General features: G+C 51.0%; 1 protein-coding gene across 8 annotated transcripts in view; it reads left to right on the plus strand.

Annotated features, from left to right (window-relative positions):
- The window catches only part of FBLN5 (fibulin 5), an 82972-nt gene that overhangs the window by 55905 nt on the left and 3828 nt on the right, over positions 1 to 23239 (plus strand). For all 8 annotated transcript variants that reach the window (XM_029951491.1, XM_029951493.1, XM_029951494.1 and 5 more), the window contains 6 exons: positions 3419 to 3541; positions 6633 to 6749; positions 10248 to 10367; positions 14676 to 14798; positions 15791 to 15917; positions 18954 to 19149. In XM_029951491.1, coding sequence (XP_029807351.1) covers positions 3419 to 3541; positions 6633 to 6749; positions 10248 to 10367; positions 14676 to 14798; positions 15791 to 15917; positions 18954 to 19149 — 806 coding nt within the window. The remainder of the gene's footprint in view (positions 1 to 3418; positions 3542 to 6632; positions 6750 to 10247; positions 10368 to 14675; positions 14799 to 15790; positions 15918 to 18953; positions 19150 to 23239) is intronic.

A 23239-nucleotide genomic window follows, 5' to 3' on the forward strand; every position in this document is an offset into this window, starting at 1 on the left:
GAATGAGTTAAGAGGTGGCTGAATGAACCCAGCATTCTTTCTGAGTCTCTTCCTAAATATCACACAGGAAAGGAAATAGCAGGCATGATTTGCATCCGAGGATAATGACACTTTACTCAGGTTGCTGTAACTTGTACTTTTCCACTGATGCAGAAAACGACGCTTTGCCAAAGAATGTCCTTGGAGTGGTTCAACATATTTTTCCTTCTGTTATTTAAGTCAAATGTATTTAATGTAAGCAATTCAGCTGTGAGCTGAAATGTGTGAGGAGTCTTTCAGTCTCGGGTGGAACCCCACAGCAAGAACATTCTAGTTTCTGCCCCACCAGGTGTGTAAGCTGACAGCGATTTTTGGTGGGGTTGATCGCTGATTGTCTTTAAAGTCCGCGCACCAAAATGATGTTATCAGCCCGCCGACTGGGGAAACTTGTTGGGGGCTTAAAGACATTGATGTTTGTTGTTCGTGTGTTCATTCATTCATTCACCAGGTCGTTACTGAACAGTTGCAATGGACGCAGCATCACACCAGGTGTGTTCTGAGGGCGTAAAGATAAGATACACCCTCCAGGCACGTATAGGTTCTCAAAAAATACGTATAGACCATCCATTCAGTGAGTGAGTGAAAGTTGGAAATGCAGTTTTTTAAATATACATCAACAGAAATGTAGCATAATCAACTTAATTCTTTAACTCAGTAAAAGTGTGTTTTTTTTTTTTTAAGAAAATGAACTTTAGAGATGTAGTTTCTAGGCCTGCATATTGTGCAGGTGCTTGTGCGCATAGCTATGCATATGCACGCTTGTGCACGTTCAGGCGTGTGCCTGTGCATGCCTGTGCATGGTCAGGGGCGTGTCTGCGCATGCGCACGCCTGTGTACGTTCAGACGCCGCACGTTCTTTTGAGCCCAGTCTGGTCCACTGGCAAGCGTTCGGCGTCTCTTTGCAGGAGTCTGCCGGCACATTGTGTGCGTCGCAAGTGTGTGCAACACAGTCTTGGGAACTTTCTATCACCAAGTCTCATGGCTCTTCTCCCCTTGAGTCTCGCTCACCCTTTAATCCCCTCAAGGCAAGAAAAAGAGTGCAAATTCCTAAGACGATGTTGTTCCCAGGGTACAATTGCCATCCATCACTCCCCGCCAGAAAAATGTAAATATGCACTGACCGATAGTGGCATTATTTATTATCATAGTCTTCGATATGGATTTGAGCAGGAGTGGCTGCTGGCCAAGCATTATTCGCTGGTTTCCCTGGGAGGCTTTGATGGGTGGGCAGAGCTGGGGGTGGAAGGGAGGCCAAGGGCAGAGGCATGAGCTCCGGCAGCCAAGAACAGCTGGGTTTTTGCCACGGAGACTGCACATCGTCAACGTGGTGGGGTGGAGCGGAGGCTGCCTCCACCTCGGGACCAGGTTCTTGGAGGCTGTTGTGTTTAGAGGACTGAAGCCTGAATCCCCATGATGTCTAGACATCTGGCTGTAGGGACTGATTGGTATCGTCGGTGTTGACTTGTTGCAGGTGGGTGGTGGATTGTGGCGGTGTCACATGATCCCAAGAAACTTGCTTCTCCTGGATGAAGGTTTCACTGAAATCAGTTGTGCCCACTTTCTGAGCTTGCAGCTGGCAAAGCTCTGTCCTACACAAAACCCTATCCTCAAGGAATTCACACTTTGAAGCCCTAAGCACCCCTCACAGTCTGCAATCTGCAATACAAGAGGCAGACAGTTTTCCTCTACCCAGTTCTCTTTCCTCTACCCGGTCCGCCAGCTCCCTTTCGAGCCTGCATGGGCCTGGGTGGTACGGCCTCTGCCATACCTGTACAGAGGGATTTGGAGTCAGGTGGGAAGGGAGGCCTGGGCTCAGCTCTTGGCTTGGTACTTATTCACTCTATCAGTGCAGTTTTCCCATCTGTAAGATGGGCGTCATGAGTCCCCCTCATAGGGTGATTGTGAGAATAAATGCAGTAGCATATGTGAGGTGTTATATATGCACATAATACGTACAGACTACACACACAACCTATACAGACTACGTTTGCATTCTACACATGTACATGACATATACAAATGTACATGCTGACTGCATATGCACACCACCTACATACATATGTACACCACATACACAACACATGCTTAGTGAGCACTTTTTAATATTATTTCCAACTGTGCATGGTCCTTTTGGAGGAGGCAGGGATAATGTAGATGAGCAAACCCCAAATGCAGTAATAAGGGGAGCAAACGGAAGGTGCCCTGCTAAGGCACAGACAAGGAGGGGAGGGGTTGGTGTTGGGCCAGGCGGATCCAGGGCACTTGCAGGATCCTGTGCCATGAATGAATAGATGGCTGTTTAGGGAAAGTCCCCTCTGCCAGGTGGCAGTGAGAGTGTGGCGTCAGGAGCCTCTCTCCTAAAGTGCAGCGCAGGGAGAAAGGACAGAAGGACTTGTTGCAGTTACGATGCTTTTGAGTGCTGTGTGTGTACACCAGATGTCTTGAGGAATGTGACCGTGGATGTAGCTTGCTCTCTGGGAACTTCAGAAGGGAATCACTGGGACACCGGCACCTGTACACTGCCAGACACACAGCGACGGGGCATGCAGGGAACGCCAGTGCCGAGCAGATGCAGCAAGAGATCCGTCCTCGGAGCTCTGGAGTGAAGGAAATTCTGAAGGTCCCCATGAAGCTTCATGAAGGTGCAGGAGCCCCAGGCTGAAGGATTTTCTGTATAGATACAATCAAATGGTTCCATTACTAGCTTCCTTTGGCACGAGAGTTTGTTTTTCTTCTGTTATGTTCTCAGAGGTGTTTCTCATGCAGGTGCACAACAGACCCCTCTGTTTCACCCATGAATGAATAAGCCTAAGACAAAACATGTTTCTTTTTTCTTTATTGATTGTTTAGATGTTTTATTTATTTTTGAGAGAGTGCAAGTGGGGGAGGGGTGGAGAGACAGGGACAGAGGATCAGAGCCAGGCTCTGCACTGACAGGCTGACAGCAGCAAGCCCGACGTGCAGTTCAAACTCACAAACCGCAAGATCATGACCTGAGCCAAAGTTGGATGCTCAACCGACTGAGCCATCCGGGCACCCCAAATGAAATATATTTCTAAATCAAGTAATGGTTATTATCAACATGACCTGCTTTCAGAAAGTGACGGGACAGGATGTCAGAAGAGTCCCCAAGGATGTGTGGTCCCTTCTTGGCCATTTTCTTTCATGGAATTCTGGGGAGAAGAGTAGGTCTACTCCCTCTAGAAAGGTCAGTGTCTCCTGATGGTATCCATCAGGGAGGTGCATCCTTTCCTTGCATGTAACTCATGGACATTATCACCTTCTTCCCAGAAGGACAGGCACGCAGCTGGCCTCTCTGGGGGCTCCAGGGCTCTGGATAAACGTAGGTGACATTCTTCGGAATATGTCTGTGTTACAGATGTGGACGAGTGTGCAACGGACTCTCACCAGTGCAATCCCACCCAGATTTGCATCAACACCGAAGGAGGGTACACTTGTTCCTGCACCGACGGCTATTGGCTTCTGGAAGGCCAATGCTTAGGTAACTGCTCGCTGGGGCTCACAGAGTCTCTTGGAAGTGAATGGTTGCCCGGGGTACTGGGAAATGGGGCATAACTGGTGGTCTACGGGCAGTGGGCTTTTCTTGGGGGGGGGGGGGGGAGAGGTAGAAGCCTATTCAGCTTACATGTAGCACTGCCCATTCAAATCAACTGTGACCATCACGGTCAAATGCCATTATCAGAGTTTTTGAATGTAATGTTTGAGGGCTCATCGTTGATTTTACCTAGACCTGCCTCCTGCCTTCAGGAGGTGTATATCCAAGGCAGCAAGTGCTAGAAGCGACGGTTATTCTATTTTAGTTAGAAATCCTGCTAGGTCATAGAAACGTTGCAGGTCTCAAACGTAGCTCAGTGGATTCTAGCACCTCCTCCTGACACCCACCCCACTAACTGTGGTCTCTTCACTCTTAAGGAGTCAGTCGTCACCAATTGAGAATTTTGTCCCTTGCCGTTGGCATCTGCTCTGTGATCTCTCTGTTTATTTTTACTGGAGGGTGGTTTTCCTTTCTTCCCCTCTGGTTTTTGCTTTAGCCAAGTGAATAAATTCATAGCAATCTCTAGCTGTCACTTCAATTTCTGTTTCTAGGGTGTGATTTCTATGCTGCGTTTTCTTGGAAAAGCCCTACCAGTTTAAGTTCTCTAAGAGGCTGTTCTGTTGCCCAAAAGTCAGTCCTGGAGGAGCTGAGAAACAGATCCAAACAACATTATGGAAACAAAACCAAAAAAAAAAAAAAGAAGGTTCTTTTTCCCCAAAACTCTCTTGATTGAGACTTGAGCGCTGGGTGCGCTCTAGAGCCTCATCTACAGCGTCCTTGGGGTTGATAAGCCAGACCGGGCTTGGCTTGTTCTCCTTTCCAGCCATGCATGAAAGACCTGGCAGCTCATGGCATTTGTGAATATGATGGTCGTTGTGCATTTTACCCAACCTCAGCTATTATGGAAAATTTGATGCCACTGATTTGAACATAAGCAGATCAGTGTGAGTGAGTGAGTTGTTTGTACAGGAACTTAATATGTCGACTCTCAGAGCTGGAAGGGATGTTAGATATTACGTCATCCAACTTTTATAGAGTTAGAAACTGAGACTCAAAGAGGAGGAGCATTTTGAACAAAGAGTGAGTTGGGTCTAAAATTGGGCTCCTCTCAGGACAGTTTTTTTTTCATCACAAGGGGGCGCTAGAGAGGACCAGGTGACTGGGATGTAAGCCCCGTCTTAGAGACCTTTGGGCAGGAAACCCTTCTCTGTCTGAGGGGGGCAGGTAGTCGGGACATTTCTCTCCTTGGGAGGGCTGTTCTCTTCCAACAGGGCCTGAAGCTTAGGGAGAGATGCTCCTAGGGGCCTAACGTGGTGCCACATGCGCAACCCACTCACACTTCGCATCCAAAGTGAGGACCTTTCCTAACGGATTGACCTCATGCCTTCTCCTGGCCAAATTCTTTCTTTCAAAACCCAAGTTCCATAGCTGTCTACCAGCCCTTCTATGTACCTTTGGAGGCATTGCTCTTGCAGAAAAATGGGAGGCTGGGGGCTGCCTTTCCTCCAAGGTACCCCTACGCAGAGGATGCCCTCCCTACTCCCCCACCCCCACTGCTGCCTCCCTGGCCTTGGTGGCGTGCCCAAGTGCACCCTGGGAAAGGTCAGGACCAGCAACTGCACAAGTCAGTGTGCTTCCCAAGCAGAGCACTCCAGGGGCCGTGGGGTAGGCCAGGTTAGAAGTAGCTGCTACTCAGAGACCATCACAAGGGCAGGGCACAACTCTAGGGGGGCCAAACAACTGAACAATGGGTAAGATGGAGGTGGGGTCCTTTCTGGCAGTAGGTGGTGGAGACCAAGTACGGAGACAGATTCTGGGCCCGTCTCCAGAGCCCTGGATGGACTCTGCTCCCAAAAGAACTGGGGTCCCAGGAGAGAAGGTTTGGGGGAGGTGGGACAAGATCAGGACCAGTTAGAGCTACAGTCAGATCAGCTGGTCCCAGCAGGCACGCGTATAGGTGGGGACTTGGTCTCCACTGTAGGCTTCTTTCAAGGCATCCCATCTCACAGGAGGGAGTTCTCTTGCCCATCAGCCCATTAACTTGGAGTATCGGAAAGTGCTTTTCCAATGACATCAGGCTCCCCATTGACTGGTCCATGTCAGCAGAGAGGGCATACTGCCCAGTTCTGCTAAAAGGATCCATTCACCCACATTGCTGCTTGCTCAGGAAAGGCCAGCCATGGCTCGGAAGAGGCGTGTTTATCCAGAGTTTTATGTCTGCTCTGGTGCAAGCAGGAGATCCAAGGCGAACTCCGACGTCCTTGGATTCCAGACGGCACTGCTGCCCTGCTTGTCCTGGCCTACACTCGCTCTTGTTCCTGAAAGGGAGGCAGAGTCTTTTTTTTTTTAAGTTTATTTATTAACTTGGCGGGGAGTGGTGAGAACGTGAGTGGGGGAAGGACAGAGAGAGAGAATCCCAACTAGGCTCCATGCTGTCAGCTCGGAGCCTGATGCCAGGACTCGGATTCATGAACCATGAGGTCATGACCTGAGCCACTGTCAAAAGTTGGACACTTAACTGACTGAGTCACCCAGGTGCCCTGAGACAGATTCATTGTTTATAGAGTTGGCAAGGAACCTATGGGAGAGAGGCTATGGATTCCTCTTAAACTTGAAGCCAACTTGTCCCTTCCAAGGGCAGTGGGAGGTTTGTATAGAATCTTAGAGTTGATTCTCCATGTTGGATACATCTTAGCATTGAATGTTGGAGTCAGATAAAAACCTTGGAGGTTGTTTTGTCCCACATCCCAGCCTAAGCAGACATTTCTGCTACAACTTTCCAGACAGGTTCAGGTGTTCATGGGGCTGAGATGGAGCAGGAAAGGTTGTAGGTAGGTTGAGCCTAAGAAGGTATCACCATCCCCGACACGTCATTGGTGCTGCCTCCAACACGTCATCGGTGCTGTCTTCTCTTTACTTCTCCTTCCCTTCCCATCCCTCGGTGACCCTGCTCTGGAAGAGATGGGTGGTAATGATGCCGGGCGTGGCACCAGTGATTGAGAAGAAATGTCTCACCTTGCTAGCTTTCTCTTTCCAGACATTGACGAATGTCGCTATGGCTACTGCCAGCAGCTGTGTGCGAATGTTCCTGGGTCATATTCCTGCACCTGCAACCCCGGTTTTACCCTCAACGAGGATGGAAGGTCTTGCCAAGGTAAGTGACGCAGGTGATCACTCGTGCACGGTGTAACAGCACTAGACGCTGTCTTCTGCCATCTGACGGTTTACGTGGCACTTGCATCTTCCTGCTCACTGTCACTGCGTGCCCATCCCCGTTGCTTCCAGAAACCCGAGATCCGAACGGAGGTTACGGGAAACATCTCAAAAAGTGCTCTGAGTGTGGCTGAGGTTAGAACCACAGTCATGTATCAGCTGGGGCATATGGGTTCGTGGATTTGCTTCTCTGTGTGTGTCTACTTTCCAGAAGTAGGCCCGCCAACTTTCCTGGCTCATCAGAAATTTTCGCGCATGTCCTGTGGCCTGAGTTCAGTTCCCGACGCGCAAGAGGAGTCCGCGGAAGGGGTGCCTGAGCTCTGATGCGTTGTGACATAGACGCATACTCCGTGCAGGGGTTTCACGAGCAATTTTCGTGCCTCTCCCTCCAGTGTTGCCTACAACCTGTGTTAGGAGGGCCTGTTCTTTAGCACAAAGTCCAGGGGCGACGATGATTTCCTCCTACTACGCAGTGTTCCACACGAAACCAGAATGGAACAAAGGCGTTTTCTGGGGTTTATAGGATCGCTTCAAATGCCGATAAGTAAGAAAAACAAGCCACATACCGCCTGCAGTTTCCATCTGAAGGGTTTCTTCTGCTCAGGAAGTGAATGGGGGGGCCCAAGGCCCAAGGAATTAGTGCAAGTCCTGCCTGCCCCCCCCGCCCCCCCCCAGGCCCCCTTCAGGGCGGAGGCGGTGCCGGAGCCTCAGAATGAGGTCTTTGTTTGGAGCCCGCCACCAGGCTTTGCAGCGTCCATGTCCTTGTCACACCATTTGAGGTCTGGCGGGCAGGCTCCTGGCCAGCTAGTCCGGGGATATTATGTTTCCATTCATTTAGTCCTATCTAAATCATGGAGTAAACAGGAAGGCATCAGCGGTTAAAGGGTCTGATCCTGGATTTTCTGTAAGTCTTTCCCTCCAAAGCTGGTTCTGGTAATTGTTCCAAGACGTCTCGACTGTGTTCCTCCCGCCAGGAGAGGTCATTTTCTCCTGAGAGCCGAGGCCGGGGCCGGAGGTCGAGGGAGCTGATAGAGCAAGGACTCCCCCCCCCCCACTCCCTTGCCGCCGTGATGAGGGACATCAGGCAGCTGCAGGCTCCTTGTACCCAGGCCGGGGGCAGGGGGGCAGTGGTAGTGCCAGCCCAGGTTTCCCCCAGAGACTGGCAAGGTGCATCAGCACCTTGTGAGGAATGGCCACGCTCAGCAGAGCCAAAAAGGCGTGTCAGGGACAGGCCTGTGACGAGAAGCAGATACTACACCTGGCAGTGCCAGGTGCAGTAGTGTGATAAAGCCTGGACACGGGCACCCAGCCACTGGGATGTTGCATCAGCAGGGTCCACGGGAGCACATCAGGCTTTTGTCCTAACGCCTCGTGCAAGGAAGGGTGCTCTGCGTGCCTCAGAGCAGTGACGTGTCTGTTAACCTCACTGAACCCCAACAGTAGCCTTAGGAGGCAGGTACGGCAGGTGTGTGTGGCCATGCTTTGCAGATGAGGAAGTCAAAGCTCAAAAACATGAAGCCACTTGGCCAAAGTCACGTGGCCAGGTGGTGGCAGAGTTGAGAGAGCAGAGGCTTCAGCCTTCCCACCTGGCCGTCGGAGGGGGTGTGGCCTGCTTCCACATGATTCACAGGGGCACCTGGGCATGCGTGGATGCCGGGGCTGACAGGCAGGGGCAGCCAGGGCCCAGGGGGGCAGTGTCCTATGGGTCCTGTTGTTCTGCAGAGGCAGCTGAGAGCTGCAGGTGGACAGGACTGGAGCTCACTCCCATCGGTGTGGTCAGCGTGTGGCCGGAAGCCACGGACATGGGCCTTATTGCTCGGTGGTGCCTACCTGCCTGGACTTGACCCAAAGACCCACCACCATGGCATTTCCTGGCTTCCAGGGCACAGAGCCTCTAAGCTCTGTTGGTGGGACTGGTGCCTCATTAGACCCTCCCTCCAGAGCCCTGTTTTTCTCCCCTCTGAAAACTCTGATGACACCAGGAGGCGGGAGCCGTGTGGGCATGGGATTAGCCCTCCCTGTGAAGAAAAGCTTTTCAAGCTGTTGCTGATAAATCTTTTCCCTCTGAAAACACTCAAATCTCTATTCAGAGCTTTAAGAGGTTTACCTGGACTTTGAAGGGGACAGAAATACTCTCAGCTGGGACTCTGGTCATTGGCGTATCGGGCTCGGGAGAGGGCGTGCTTAAATCAAGTCAGCCAATGCCATTGCAGGAAGGGGCTCCTTCCTTCCCCTCCCTCATCTCGATGAGCTGTGCAGAATTGTTCGTTGATACCATGGAAGCCCTCTGACTCCTGTTCCAGCTCCAGCTGTGCTCTTGTTAACTTAACGCGTCTCCCAACCTTGAAACAATCTTAGAATTATTGACGTATAATTGGTGTGAAATAACCTACACTAGTAAAGGTACGCTATTTCATTAACTTTGATGTGTTTAAGCCCCCATGTAGCCATCACCACATTCGAGGTGATGAAATATTCCATTATCTAAAAATTTCCTGCGCTCCTTTGTGGTCCCCTCCTTAACCCCCCGAACCTATAACATGGGACAGTGGTCCCGAAGCTGGGTTGTTGTAGGGATTCAGTAAGTGTGAGATCCTTTTGTAATAGTCAGTGACACTATTTATGAGGAATTGTCTCAGCTCAGGCTGCCATGACAAAATACCAGACTGGGTGGCTTTTTAAACAACAGAAATTTATTTTCTCGTTCTTGAGGCTCAAATTCCAAGATCAAGGAGCCAGTGTGGTGGGGTGCTTGTGAGGGCCCCCCTCCCGGCATGTGGACGGCTGCCTTCTCACCGTGTGCTTACACGGCAGAGAGCAAGAGCAAGCTCTCTGCAGCCGGTTCTTAGGAGGGCACGAGTCCCATCACAAGCCCCCCACCTCTAGGACCTCATTCAACTATAATTCCCTCCCAAATGCCCATCTCCAAATAGTCACATAGGGGTTAGGGATTCAACATACGAATTTTGGGGAGGGACATAATAAGGTCCGTAGCAATCCCAGAGTCGTTATTAGAATTGTCATGGCTGCTTATGTCTTCAAACTTTAGAGTGAGTGGCAGTGAGGGAAGAGCAAGTCGGTGATATGATGCGGTGGGCAAAGGGGAAGGGCAGATGTTGCCTGGAAATTCCTTGGGGAGCCTTGGGGAGTGGACTCACCAGGCAGGGTGTGTGTGTACATGCATATGCATGCATATGGTGTATGTACAAGTTGTTCACAGCTTATGAGCGAGGAGGGGCATGTGGATGGAGACCCCAGTCCTTCAGTGAACGCTGTGGGGTCTGAGCTCTAGATGTGACAGATCTTGGACGGAAATCCTTGGCGCCTGTGAATCTGGTCTCCTAGCATCGGGAGATGTGGTTGCCAGTGCATTTTTTGCCGGGTCACTGGGATGTTCTGTTATGTGAATGCTCAGTGATGTGCTTTTTTTTTCCCATAGACGTGAATGAATGTGCCACTGAGAACCCCTGTGTGCAAACGTGTGTCAACACCTACGGCTCTTTCATCTGCCGCTGTGACCCAGGATATGAACTTGCGGACGACGGTGTTCATTGCAGTGGTAATGGGCCTTGGCATTTGGAGACTTCCATCTGCATTAGGGGGTCCAGGAGTGGTGGGTGGGGGCAGAGGACAAGGGCTTCCTTTACAGGTGTTTCCTCTCATTTCATGGATGCATATCCAGTTTGGGACATTACCCAGTGCAGTGGGGTCACATCCACACAAAGCTGAGATGAGTCACATCCTGAAAGGTGGAGTAGAGTCCCCTCCCTTGTCATTTGACGCCTAATGCAGAAACTGATGGAACCGCCTTTTAGGGTCTGACATGGGGTCTCCCACACAAGAGGGAAAGAGGGTTGCCCAATTTTGTGTGTTGGTTTGATCTGTCCCTATCCAGCATTGAAAAGTCCTGAGGATCACATAGATAGTACTTGTAGAGGGAAGTGACTTTGGAATAATAGCAAATCTCCTAGGGTACGGTTGGCGAGGCACTGAGTGAATGAGATCGTATATGTGACTGAAAATGCTTTGTGAACTTCTAAAGTCTCTACAAATAAGAAATCAGTTCCTAGCTCCAGGCCTGGCACATAGTGTGCATGTAATCAATGGTCCTCAAATCAATGAATGAATGATTGAATTAATTAATTCTTTTTTAAAAATTTTTATTTTTTTATGTTTTATTTATTTTTGAGAGACAGAGAGAGATAGCATGAGCAGGGGAGGGTCAGAGAGAGAGGGAGATACAGAATCTGAAGACAGGCTCCAGGCTCTGAGCTAGCAGTCAGCACAGAGCCTGCTGTGAGGCTTGAACCCATGAACCATGAGATCATGACCTGATCCGAAGCCGGACGCTTAACCGACTGAGCCACCCAGGCGCCCCCGAATTAATTAATTCTTAATAATTTATGAGAACATAGATGTGGTGGCTTTGCTGACCTTTTATAAATTCCTTCCAAGACCCAGAAGCTACGATTCTCTGCCAGGGCTTTCTTGTGGATTCCATTTTAATTTTGTTATTAAACCCTTGTGACAAGAAACTTGTAAACTCTTATAAACTCTTGAAAACAGGGATAGCATTTTACTCCTATAAATCCCTGTAGAATCCTGCACAGAGCCACTAATGGCTCATCCTTTCTTTCGTTCTTCCTTCTTTTTTCTTTCCTTGTTTTTTTTTTTTTAAATAAATACTGGATTAAAGTAAACTCCCTTGCACCCACTTCAGGCATCCTGAGCCATTGTGAATCAGAACGGTCCAAATTAACGAAGCTTAGTCGTATTCTTCAAAATAAGCGAACCATCCCCTAGGGTGTGAAAATCTTTTTGTCCCGCTGAATGGAAAGTTTCCTAATCCTAGGTTTCATTGTGATGGGAAGTGACCCGGGTCATGAATGAGACTTTGTCCTCACTGAGGACATGAGGACCAGGGTGTTCTAGGGACAGAGTTCTCTGAACAAATGAGCAACCGCTCCCTGGGGCCCCAGAAAGCCAGAGGCGGTTACAAAAAGCCTCAGATGGGTTAAATGTCAGTCCCAGAAGCTAATGAAATACGTTCAGGTATGAAAAGCTACTTTCTTCCTCGATTTCAATTCCTCCTATGGTACTCATTGGGGGAATCTGGGCCAAGGGACTAAGAGGGGTGAAGTTTAGCATCACAAGATGGAATTTGTTGTTTCTCCAAAAGTCCCTGCACGTCCACAGGTACTTATTGAGTGGCTGGAAGGTTGTGAAGTAGAGCGACCAGAGCCAGATGGAACTGGGTTCACATTCTAGCTCTGCTGTTCAGTGCTTTCCTTGACCAGGTCCCTAGGGTGGTCCTAAAGATTAGAAGAGCTGGTGTAGAGGCGCCTGGGGGGGGCTCAGTTTCAGCATCCCACTTCAGCTCAGGTCATGATCTCATGGTTCTTGAGTTCGAGCCCCACATCAGGCTCTGTGCTGTCAGTGCAGGGCCTGCTTCAGATCCTCTGTCCCCCTCGCTCTCTGCCCCTCCCCCTCTGGTTCTCTCTCTCTCTCTCTCTCTCTCTCTCTGTCAAAATAAATACATAAACTTAAAAAAAAAAAAAAAGCTGGTGTACCTAAGCATGGGTCCTTGTTAATTTGTTTTCTGTAAGTGTCCGCAGAAGAGACTTTTGGCTTTTCAGAGAGTTTACATCCTTGGTGGTTTGGCAGGGATTTTCAGTTGACTCACTCTACCCCAAATGGCCATCTTCTCCACATTGACCATGATATGCCCACTTTCCCAAGTCTTAGAGTGACCCTTGGCCGCTGCAGGCTTTAAGGGTGGCTCAGGATAACAGTATGACACAGGGAGTTTGTTTTCTGTCCCTTCCGACTTCCCCCCTTTCTTTCTTCCTTCTCGTGTCCCACAGGGACTGTAGCTCCCAGGGCTGTCACAGCTCCTGTGGCCCCTCTGTACAGCACCAGCCCCTTCCTGACCATGTCCCTTTGTCTCTCGGGGACATGCTACGCTGAGCTAATCTTGGAAACCGCGGCCGGTTGGCATGAGTGAGAATGGCCTCAAGTGTGCTCCTGGCCAGAAACCAGGCTTGGATTTCAGCTTTTTTGGTGGAGACTAGAGCCACGGCCCTAGTAAAGTCTGGGGATTGCAGACCCCAAGATAAACTGAGTGGGCCTGTTAGGGACCCTCCCTAGCCAACAGGAGGTGGAGACGGGTGCTCTCCTCCCCATCTGCCCTGGGGCCAGCTCTGCTCAGGGGGCGCCCCCAACCTTAGGACCCCTCAAATCCACCAATTTTAAGTCCTGAGCGTGATTTCTCAGGGAGACACTACGGCATGGCATTCAGATCCCAGGTTACTCGTTTGTGTAAGTTGTTACCTAACTCGTTGGTCAAGTTACCTGACTGCTGTAGGCCCCCATTTTCCCTCTGTACAACGTAGCTAGTAATAGTCCTTCCTTCATAGGACTGAGGGGAGGATTAAATAAGATGAGGCATGGGGGCGCCTGGCTGGCTCAGTTGGGGGAGCTTGCGACTCTTGATCTTTGGGTTGTGAGTTCAAGCCCCACACTGGGTGTAGAGATTACTTAAAAATAATCTTTAAAAACAAAGGAGACATGGGAAGCATTTAACCCAGAATTTGGTACATAGCAAGCACTCGATGGCAGCAGGCTTTACTCCGCTTCTACCAGAGGTATGAACCGATTCTGCTCTCTGTCGTGATGGGCTGGGGGGCCCGAGACCTGGGACCCTACAAGGTCCCCGGGGGAGCGGGAGGGGGGCTGGCAGAGGCGGATCCTACCTCATGAGCATGCTTTAACTTTCTGCATCAGCATCCCCGTTGTGCAGGCCCCTCACGCGCTGCCTGGAGACCCCTGGGAGAGATGGGAAGGAGTTTCTCCTTCTGGATGTGAGAGGCGTTAACGCTTGACACCAGAATTACCCAGGGCCGGAGAAGCCGCCTTATTTGCGCGGACGCCCTCCCTGGGTGGCTCCGGCCACCCCTGGTCTGTGAGTTGGAGAGCAATCCGAGGACATGTCACATGGGGAAACTAGTGAAAGCAAGTTTTCGGGAAACAATAAATGAAAGAAAAACATGTTTTCTTTGGCACGCTGATCGAATGAGGCTCACACGAGGGCTCAGTTGCCAAACTCCGTGTGTGACGAGGAGCTGGCTCTTCTGAGGCGCCTTCCTCTGCCCCAGCCGCCCGGCCTCCATGTGCGATGGCTCTTCCTCCGTGTCCCCACCTCTCCGCAGCCCGAGAGTGGCCCAGCTCCGGGGTCCCATTGCCAGCCAGGGATGATACGCTTGCCCACCCCAAGCCACTCCAGAGTTTTCTCTTTCAAGGAGGTTGCTGAACACATTGAAGTTTTGCTGTAACGCTTAGCCTGCCCTCCTGGATATGTCCCTTTTAGTTGTGATTTTAGAAATCATGTTGCTTCTCAACCTTGGGGTGACTAGAGGGTGATTAGCACTGGTTGGTTGCCCTTACAGGAGCCTGGGGCCAGGGAATGTGGTTTTTGGGGAGAGGAGGTTTGGGGAAGAGCTCTGCACGTAGGAAACCCCAGTGGGCAAAAGAATCCCACCCCCCAGAAGTGAAAGTTACATTTACCTATTGGGCCAAACAAGTCAGTAATGAGCCAGAGGGAGGACTGATGGGAGCTTGATGGAGATAGATTTCAGCTCCCTGGGAAAGAGTTTTCTAACAATTAGAGCTGTCCAAAATGTCGGTAGGCTTCCTTGGTAGGTAGTGAGCTCCCCGTCACCTGAGTGTTCAAGAAGTGAAATGGCAGCCTCGGGCAGCAGAGCTGTCCTATGCGGCAGGCGTGTGTGTGTGGGAGTTGGAGGAGATGACCACTAAGCTCGCACGCCCAGGGGATCTCATTGTAAACAGCAGGTGTGGCTTGTTCCCCCAGATATGGACGAATGCAGCTTCTCTGAGTTCCTCTGCCAGCACGAGTGCGTGAACCAGCCCGGCACGTACTTCTGCTCCTGTCCCCCTGGCTACATTCTGCTGGATGACAACCGAAGCTGTCAGGGTAAGGCTGTTGGGGCGGCCTGGCTGGGGGAGGTGGGAGGTGGGGCTGGCTCAGGGAGTCACCTGGAGGCCTTCACCTGGGGAAGGGGGCCGGGATGAGGGCAGGAGTGGCTTCCAGTGGCTCCCAGAATGGCAGGCTGTGGCCAGGGTGCGTGGCCTTCCTGTTCTGTGACTCATACGCTGGCCCCAGAAAGGATATGGCTCCTCTTCTGTAATGAACTCCATAGATAGAGGTGGCACCTCTCAGAGCCAGTTGTGACCCAGGCAGATCTCTACATCCCCAAGGTTCCTTGTGGCTTGGCCCCCTTCACGGACCACGGTCCAGGCCTTCTCACGGGCCCTGGAGGGCAGCCTAGTTTGTGTTTCTCTGCTGATTTGCTGGAGAATGGATAGCAGGGAAACTTCACGCGTCTGACTGCTGTGTCCCCCACAGGGTCAGGACCCCCAGACAGTGAAGGGGGCAGGTCTTATTCTTCAGATGGGCTGCGTGGGCTGATTCCCAGCCTCATGGTCCACCCACTGGGGCCAAGGGAGAGGCTGGTAGCTAAGCCACTGACCCATTTCGGCTCCTTGAATCCTCCATCCTTGAACGTGAGGCAAGAATCCTCCGTAGCTAGTGCTGGGCAATAGGAATATATAGGAGCCATACGGGAATAAAAAAGAGGAAGAATTAATTTCAAGAATATATTTCATTCCATGCAGTACATCTACAATATTACCATTCCAACACATACTCGATGAAAAACTATCGAAGAGGTATCACATTCTTCTATGTACGATGTTGTCAGAATCTGTATTTTCCACGTGCAGCACATCTCAGTTCGGAGTAGCCACATTTTAAGTGCTCAGTAACCACACGTGGCCAGTGGCTGTCACCGTGGACAATGCAGTTCGACAGTAAAGACCAAGCTGCCCCACCCCCAACACCTGGCCAGGAGCCCACATCCGGGAAGCACCGTCCTGCTTCAGCCTCTTGTCTGCCCTTCGTTTCAGATATCAACGAGTGTGAGCACAGAAACCACACGTGCAGCCTGCAGCAGACTTGCTACAATCTGCAGGGGGGCTTCAAGTGCATTGACCCCATCCGCTGTGAGGAGCCTTATCTTCGGATCAGCGATAAGTAAGCCATTTGGGAAATGGGAACGGGATGAGGGGTCCAGGAGGCTGCCCCTGTGGTGGGAGAGTCTCTCTCCCAGGGAGTCAGGATACTTAGCCTATTTGCTGCTTCACACACACACACACACACACACACACACACACACACACACACACATCTTCTGTCCTTTCTTCCTTCTTTTTTTAAAATTTTTTAATGTTTTTTATTTTTGAAAGACAGAGAGAGACAGCGTGAGCAGGGGAGGGTCAGAGAGAGAGGTAGATACAGAATCTGAAGCAGGCTCCAGGCTCTGAGCTAGCTGTCAGCACAGAGCCCGATGTGGGACTTGAACCCACAGTGAGATCATGACGTGAGCTGAAGCTGGACGCCCAACTGACTGAGCCACCCAGGCGCCCCTCTTCCTTTTTTCTTTTTAACTTTTTAATGTTTATTTATTTTTTTGAGAGAGAGAGAGACAGAACATGAGCAGAGGAGGGGCAGAGAGAGGGAAACACAGAATCCGAAGCAGGCTCTAGGCTCTGAGCTAGCTGTCAGCCCAGAGCCCGACCCAGGGCTTGAACTCATGAACCATGAGATCACGACCTGAGTCGAAGTCACTGAAACATCCAGGCACCCCATGCCCTCCTCTCATTCAATCACACAGTTACAACCCTGAGCAACGCCCACTCCTTGCATTGGAGATAAAGGGATGAATCAGATACACCTCCCCTGACTTCTAGGAACTCGGCATCTGTGAGCGATTCATGGCGTCTCCTGCTCTGAACAGAAACTGGACAGTGAGGACAAAGCAGGCCAGGCGGGTCCGTTACAGACAGTTTCACTTGTTGGTAACAGCCGTGCTTCCAGCAACCCTTTGGTGTCTGGTTCCAGGGTCCTGTAGGGCAGAGCAGAGTTCAGTTCTCTCTGGTTCTCTCTGGGATCCTCCAGGTCGCCCTTGTCTGTAGCCAGGAAGTTGACCGCTTCAAATGACAGCACTGAGCTGTGGTTGCCCGTGAGGTCCCTGGCATGTGGCTGCAAATTGCCTGCCATTGTGACCCACTTCATCTGACTCCAGCCACCCCCTTCCAGCTCATTTCCTCATTCATGGGTCCTGTACTCCTGCCACCCTGAGCAGGACTCGCCCTCACCTTTACCCACACCCTGGAGCGTCCAGCCTCCCGCCTTTCACGCCCTGATTTTCTGCCAGATGGAAGGCATTTCTTCCCCCGCCACATGGACAGACCCGCCCCATCTTCCAGATCTCCGCTCGGCTCTGGGGCCACCTCCCGCAGCTGTTTGTGATCCTCCTCAGCTGCCGGCCATCGCGCCCTCCCCCCACCTCCTTAATTTAGGAGGCAGTTCTCTTCTGCGTGACACGTGATGTTTTCAGGGGCCATTTGGACACCCGGGACCTTGTGACTTGGCTATTTGGATCAGCCTTCAAAAAGCCAAATTTCAAAAATGATTTTTATGCATCCCTTTATTAACTGTTCGCTGAGCGCTTGTTGCATAGCACACAGGTGCCAGGGACCATGGCATTTGCTCTCACGCTGGTGGAGAAGGACCATTGAACCAGTCGTCACATAAGCAAATTCATAATCGTAGACTGGGCTGGGCACTGTGAGCAGGAGGAATGGGAATGTATAAAAGGAGAATTTATGCTGGAGCTGGTCTAGACTGGGGAGTCCAAAAGCTCCTCTGAGGAAATAACATTTGGGCTGGAATGGGAAAATGAGTCGATGTTGGCAGAGAGTGGAAGAGCAGAGGGAACAGCCTGTGCGAAGGCCCCAGGGCAGTGGTGAACTTGATGTCTTCATGGAACAGAGGAGTTATCATGGCTGCAGCCCAGTGGGTGAAGTGGGCAGCGATCTGAGGGAAACTAACAGAGGCAGGACACCCATGGGTCTTATAGGCTAATGTGGGTGTTTGGTTTTTACTCAAGTTACAAGGGTGGCCACTGCAGGATCTTCAAGCGGGACAGAGACAGAATCTGCTCTTTGACGATGGGCACTCTGGCTGCTGTGTAATGGACTGAAAGGGGAGGGACCTACTAAGAGGCCATCACAGAGGTCCAGGAGAGAGACAGTGGTGGCCTGATCGACAGTTCTGACGGAGAAGATGGTGAAAGGTGGTTGGATTTGGGCTATATTTTGGAGATAGAACCAACCAATACGTTTTGGAGACAGATCGGAAGTTTGGGGAGAATAGCACAAACAAGACAAGGCTGACCCCCAGTTCCACCCAGCAAGGCACGTATCTAAGGACCTCCCCAGCCTCTTCAACTCTGACTCCTAGAGGGGAAGTCTCAGGGATGAGGGGAGAGATGGAGGTGGTCAGGGAGCCATCGAGGGGCGTCTACAATAGGAATTCCTTGGTAAAGAGAGTCAGTGATTTCATATTATGACAACGCTGTTACTAGTCTTTCAAATGAGTTGCTTTGTATGAGAGATACTTGTGCCTGTGATTTATTTCTTGTACTAGAAGGTGAACTCTTTGAGGTCAGGATCTTATTTATCATTGCAGTTCCAAAATGTCTAATGTTGTCTTAAACATCGTTAGGTCTAAGCTGTTTGTCAAATAAAAAGATTAAGTTGCGTTCTACCCAGACTGTGCTAAGTGCCATAGAGAATGTACAAGGACTCCCAAATCCTGTCTATCTAAATGGGATTTCTCACTTTTTGAAATTTCCTCGCGAGTATGTGTGTTTGAGGAAGCAAAGGACTACGTGGCCAATGACGCGTTTTGCCAAATAAACCCATGAGAAATGTCAGGTGCGTTAGAGAATGTGCCGGTGTTCTGAAAGGCAGACATCTAAGGCTTATACTCCGGTAGCAGGGAGATCCGATGGGTCAGAATAGGCCGTTCTCTAGCAAACGGAGAGCTCACATACATGCTGGTGAGTTTTCAAACCAGACCCAGGAGCAGAGAGGATCTGTAGTTACAGCATTCAGATGGCAAAAACGGGGTGGCCTCTTTTTCAGTGTTCTAAGCGAGGAAGCGGGTACAACGAGCATCTGGAGAGGGTTTGTCGCATTCTCAAACGATTTCCCTTCCCCGCAGCCGCTGCATGTGTCCCGCTGAGAATCCCGGCTGCAGAGACCAGCCCTTCACCATCTTGTACCGGGATATGGACGTGGTCTCGGGACGCTCCGTCCCGGCGGACATCTTCCAAATGCAGGCGACGACCCGCTACCCTGGGGCGTACTACATTTTCCAGATCAAGTCTGGGAACGAGGGCCGAGAGTTCTATATGCGGGTAAGAGGGCACCGTCCCTGTCTGCAGCAACGCTTGTCTTGTCGAACTTGGCACGTGCTCTAGAAACGGGTTGGAGAGCAGGGCAGGTGTGAAGAGAGAAGAGGGGAGTGGGTGGCAGTCAGGACTTCAAGGTTCAGATTCCTGTTACTTTCTAGATGGTTCTGTGAAAGCCAATTCTCTTTGTGAGCCTCAGGTGTCCATGCAATGAGAAGGTAGGCCAAGAGGCAATCTTCCATCCCTTTCCTGCCTGGAGGAGGCACTCCCATATCCAGGTATCCATCCACTCATTGGACAGATATTTATTACCAACTTCGCACTTGCAGAAACTGAGAATATGGTGGTGAGCACACCGTCCCCAGATCCCCACCCTCCTGGCACTTACGTTGTGATAAATACAGAAGCGTGCCTCACAGAAGCGGGCCCTGCCTGTGCCGTCCAACTGTGGCTCTTGACATTCAAATGAATTAAAATGAAATAAAATGAAAAAGTAGATTCTTCTGCGGCACAAGGTGCATGTCAAGTACCCAGTGGTCGTCTGCGGCTGCTGTGTCAGCTCAGATAGAGAACCTTTCTTTCATCCTAGGAAGTTTGGATAGCACTGACGTGTATTTTAGAATACACATCCTAAGATGTATTCGCCTCTTCTTTTTTTTTTTTTTAAGTTTGTTTATTTATTTTGAGAGAGAGCACAGGCTTGACTGGGGGAGGGGTAGAGAAAGAATCCGGAGTCGGCTCTGCGCTGTCAGCACAGAACCCAGCGCAGGGCTCAGACTCATGAAATCATGACCTGAGCCGCAGTCAAGAGTCGGACGCTGACCTGACCGAGCCACCCAGGCCTCCTTGTTAATTATACACATGTAATCCCGCATCCTTATGTTATTGAACTTCACCTCCCGCAGCCCTGGGGTGAACATACCTCCTCGGATGCCCCCAGTTTGGAGCAGTGTTTGCACATTTCAGGGTCAATGTGGGCCCTTGTCCAAAATGTGGATCCCAGAGTTTCCTCTCCAGAGAATCTATCTCAGAAGACTGTGGTTGAGGCCTCGTGTGTCAGTGTCCTGTGGTTACTGTGACAAATTACCCCAGCGTGGTGGCTTAACACAACAGACATTTATTTTCACACAGTTCTGGGAGCCAGAAGCCTGTAATCACACTCACTAGGCTGAAACCAAGGTGTCACAGGGTCCTGTCCCCTCCAGAGCCCCAGGGGAGGAGCCACTCCTTGCTTCCTCCAGCTCCCAGCACCTGCCAGCATTTCTGGACTTGTGGCCATGTCACTTTAGTCTCTGTCTCCACTGGTCACACTGCCTCCAGTTCTGTGTGTGTCACATCTCCCTGTTTCTCTCTCTGTCATGTGTGACTAGATTTAAGGCCTGCCCACATAATCCAGGATAATCTCCCCATGTCAAGATCCTTAACCTAATCACACCAGCAATCACACCCTTTCCTTACTGGTAATGAGTACAGGTTCCAGGGATTGGGGCCTGATACCCTTGGGGGCCTTTCAGCTCACTATACCCAGGAATCTGCGTCTCTAACAGATGCAGCCTGTGGTCCTCCAGGGGGCACCGTGGGGAGCGATGGGCCCCTGGAAGTTTACCCACGTTGAAGGGAGCTGGTCACAGGTCCTGTGATCTGAGGTCTCCACTTCCCTCTCCCTGTCTCCTGGCAGAATCTTCCATTCCTTGCCTCTGGGTCTGGGACTGTCTAAAACAGGCAAGTCTCAGAAGCAGCGGTGAGAACAGTTTATTTTGTTTTATTTTTTATTTTTTTACATTTATAAATTTATTTTTGAGAGACAGAGCACAAGTTGGGGAGGGGCAGAGAGAGAAGGAGACACAGAATCTGAAGACAGGCTCCAGGCTTTTAGCTAGCTGTCAGCACAGAGTCCGACGCGGGGCTCAAACCCACGAACCGTGAGATCATGACCTGAGCCAAGGTAGGACGCCTAACCGACTGAGTCACCCAGGCACCCTGAGAACAGTTTAGAAAAGGTTCCAGGGGCTGGTGTCACACCTGTATCCTCACTAATAGTTTTTGGCAAGACCCCAGCAGGGCCAGGCTGCATGTATAACACGGCCCACAGAGCCAGCCTCTGACCAGTGCAACAGGGTCAAAGGCTTCAGAGAAAGGTGGAATGGGTTGAAGGCAGAGGACCTTCTGCAAGATGAGAAAGACAGAGCTGTGTTTTTGTCTGTCCTTCCTCCGCTGTCTAGCAGAAACCCACCGTGAGCTGCGGTGGCCTCGCAGCCCGTTGGAGTACAAGTCTAGCCGCTCGTGTTCTCCAGTTTGGCTGCTTTCATTTGTCCCGACACAGCGAGTCCCCGTCGTAGGGTGCAAAGATGCCTCTTTTGAGGATTTAAAATACCATCCCTGATTCCACCTGCCTTGCATTTTTCTTTCTCCCGAGCAGAAAAGAAGATCCTCAGAAGATTGTCCCACAGGTGGAGTGGACAGGAGGGAGGCTCAGATTGTCATAGCCCCTAGGGGACCCTTGAAACCCGCAAAGCCGAGCTGTGTGCTTGTGCCTCCTCAGGACCGTGAGTAGGGCCCTGATTCTTTAGTATTTATTCAGAAGAGATGGTCAGGACTCTGAGGCTGAAGGACACTTAGGGACGAGGAGGTGGCCCCTGGCATCTCTCTCTGGCTGCACCCGGGATGAGAAAACAGGCTTCGTATGGGTGCCCTGCGAAGCCAGGGGTACAGGCACAGGAAGGAGGGAGAAATCCGCTGGACGAAGTGGGACCTCCATCTGCCCAGCCTGGTGAACTCGGAGGCCATCATGAGGAGGCCACACATGGTGGTTCTCCGTGGCTCCAGGGCCAGGCTGGCCCGCGGCGCTCGGGTTCCCCAGCTCACCAACTGTGTGACTTTACCTAACCTGTCTGGGCCTCGATTTCCACATCTGTAAAGAGGGGATAATACTAGTATTTCCTTTAGGATTAGATGAGATCATCTGTTTAGCCCAGTGCCTGGAACACAGAATGACTCTTTTTATTAAACAGGCAGGATTTGGCAGAAGTGAAACATTCAGTAATCTTTTTCTCACCCTGCTGGCTCCAACCTCTGCGCACCTGACTGATACCTAGGTTAATCCCTAGGACTGACAGGTGCTTTGAGTTACTGTTGAATTGTGTCTTTCTCTCCTATCAAGTCTGAGCTGGTTTCGGTGTAAAGGTCCACCTTTCTGTCCTTTCTGTCTCTCATTCAGTGTTTAAAGTTTCTCCCCTTCCTCTGCTCATGGGTGGGGTGGGGGTGGAGGGGCGGGTGGCCTCTGTGCTGGCTTCCTCTTCCCCTCCTCCCCACTGACCGTGCAGTTTTGAGCTCCTTCTCCAGGACTGGAGGATGCAGATGATGGGAGGGGGTGTTAGGGTGACAGGACCCGGTTCGTCCTGGATTGTTGCCACTGTAAGCAAGGGTTGGTGCCTTCTCAGGAACAGAGACCCACAGGCACGTGTTTTCAAGGAATGCTTTGTGGATTCTTTGGAGATTTCCCTGAGAATTTTGCACTTACCATTCCCTGGTGTGGGCAGGAGGGCCCCTCGTTGGCCACGTGCCGTCCCAAATCTTTGCACTGTCTTTCTGTGGCTCACATAGACTTTCCGTGGCTGGGGAGGGGCCGCTGTGGCCTCAGCGGAGCAGGTGCGCCAACAGGCAGGTCCCCAGCAGCTTCTCACCTCACCCTGATTCCAGGTATCCGGGCTGACATCTCTAGACTTGTCCATTGCTCTCTGCACTATTTTTTTTCTTAATGTTTATTTTTTAGAGAGGGTGAAAGAGATAGAGTGTGAGCAGGGGAGAGGCACAGAGAGAGGGAGACACAGAATCTGAAGCAGGCTCCAGGCTCTGAGCTGTCAGTGCAGCACCCAACATGGGGCTCAAACTCACAAACTGTGAGATATGACCTGAGCCGAAGTTGGGATGCTTCACCCACTGAGCTACTCAGGCGCCCCCCTCTCTCTGTGCCCTCTTAAAGGGCCCACATCCCTGAATGGTTCTCTCAAAACCCTCTCTTGCTCGAGGCGGGGGCTGGGAAGTGTGCTTAAGGCCGTATGATATTGAAAGTGAGAGAAACAGGTCTGGCTGGGCC

Source organism: Suricata suricatta, chromosome 9 (assembly GCF_006229205.1).
Source record: "Suricata suricatta isolate VVHF042 chromosome 9, meerkat_22Aug2017_6uvM2_HiC, whole genome shotgun sequence".
In the NCBI taxonomy this organism is placed as follows: domain Eukaryota; kingdom Metazoa; phylum Chordata; class Mammalia; order Carnivora; family Herpestidae; genus Suricata; species Suricata suricatta.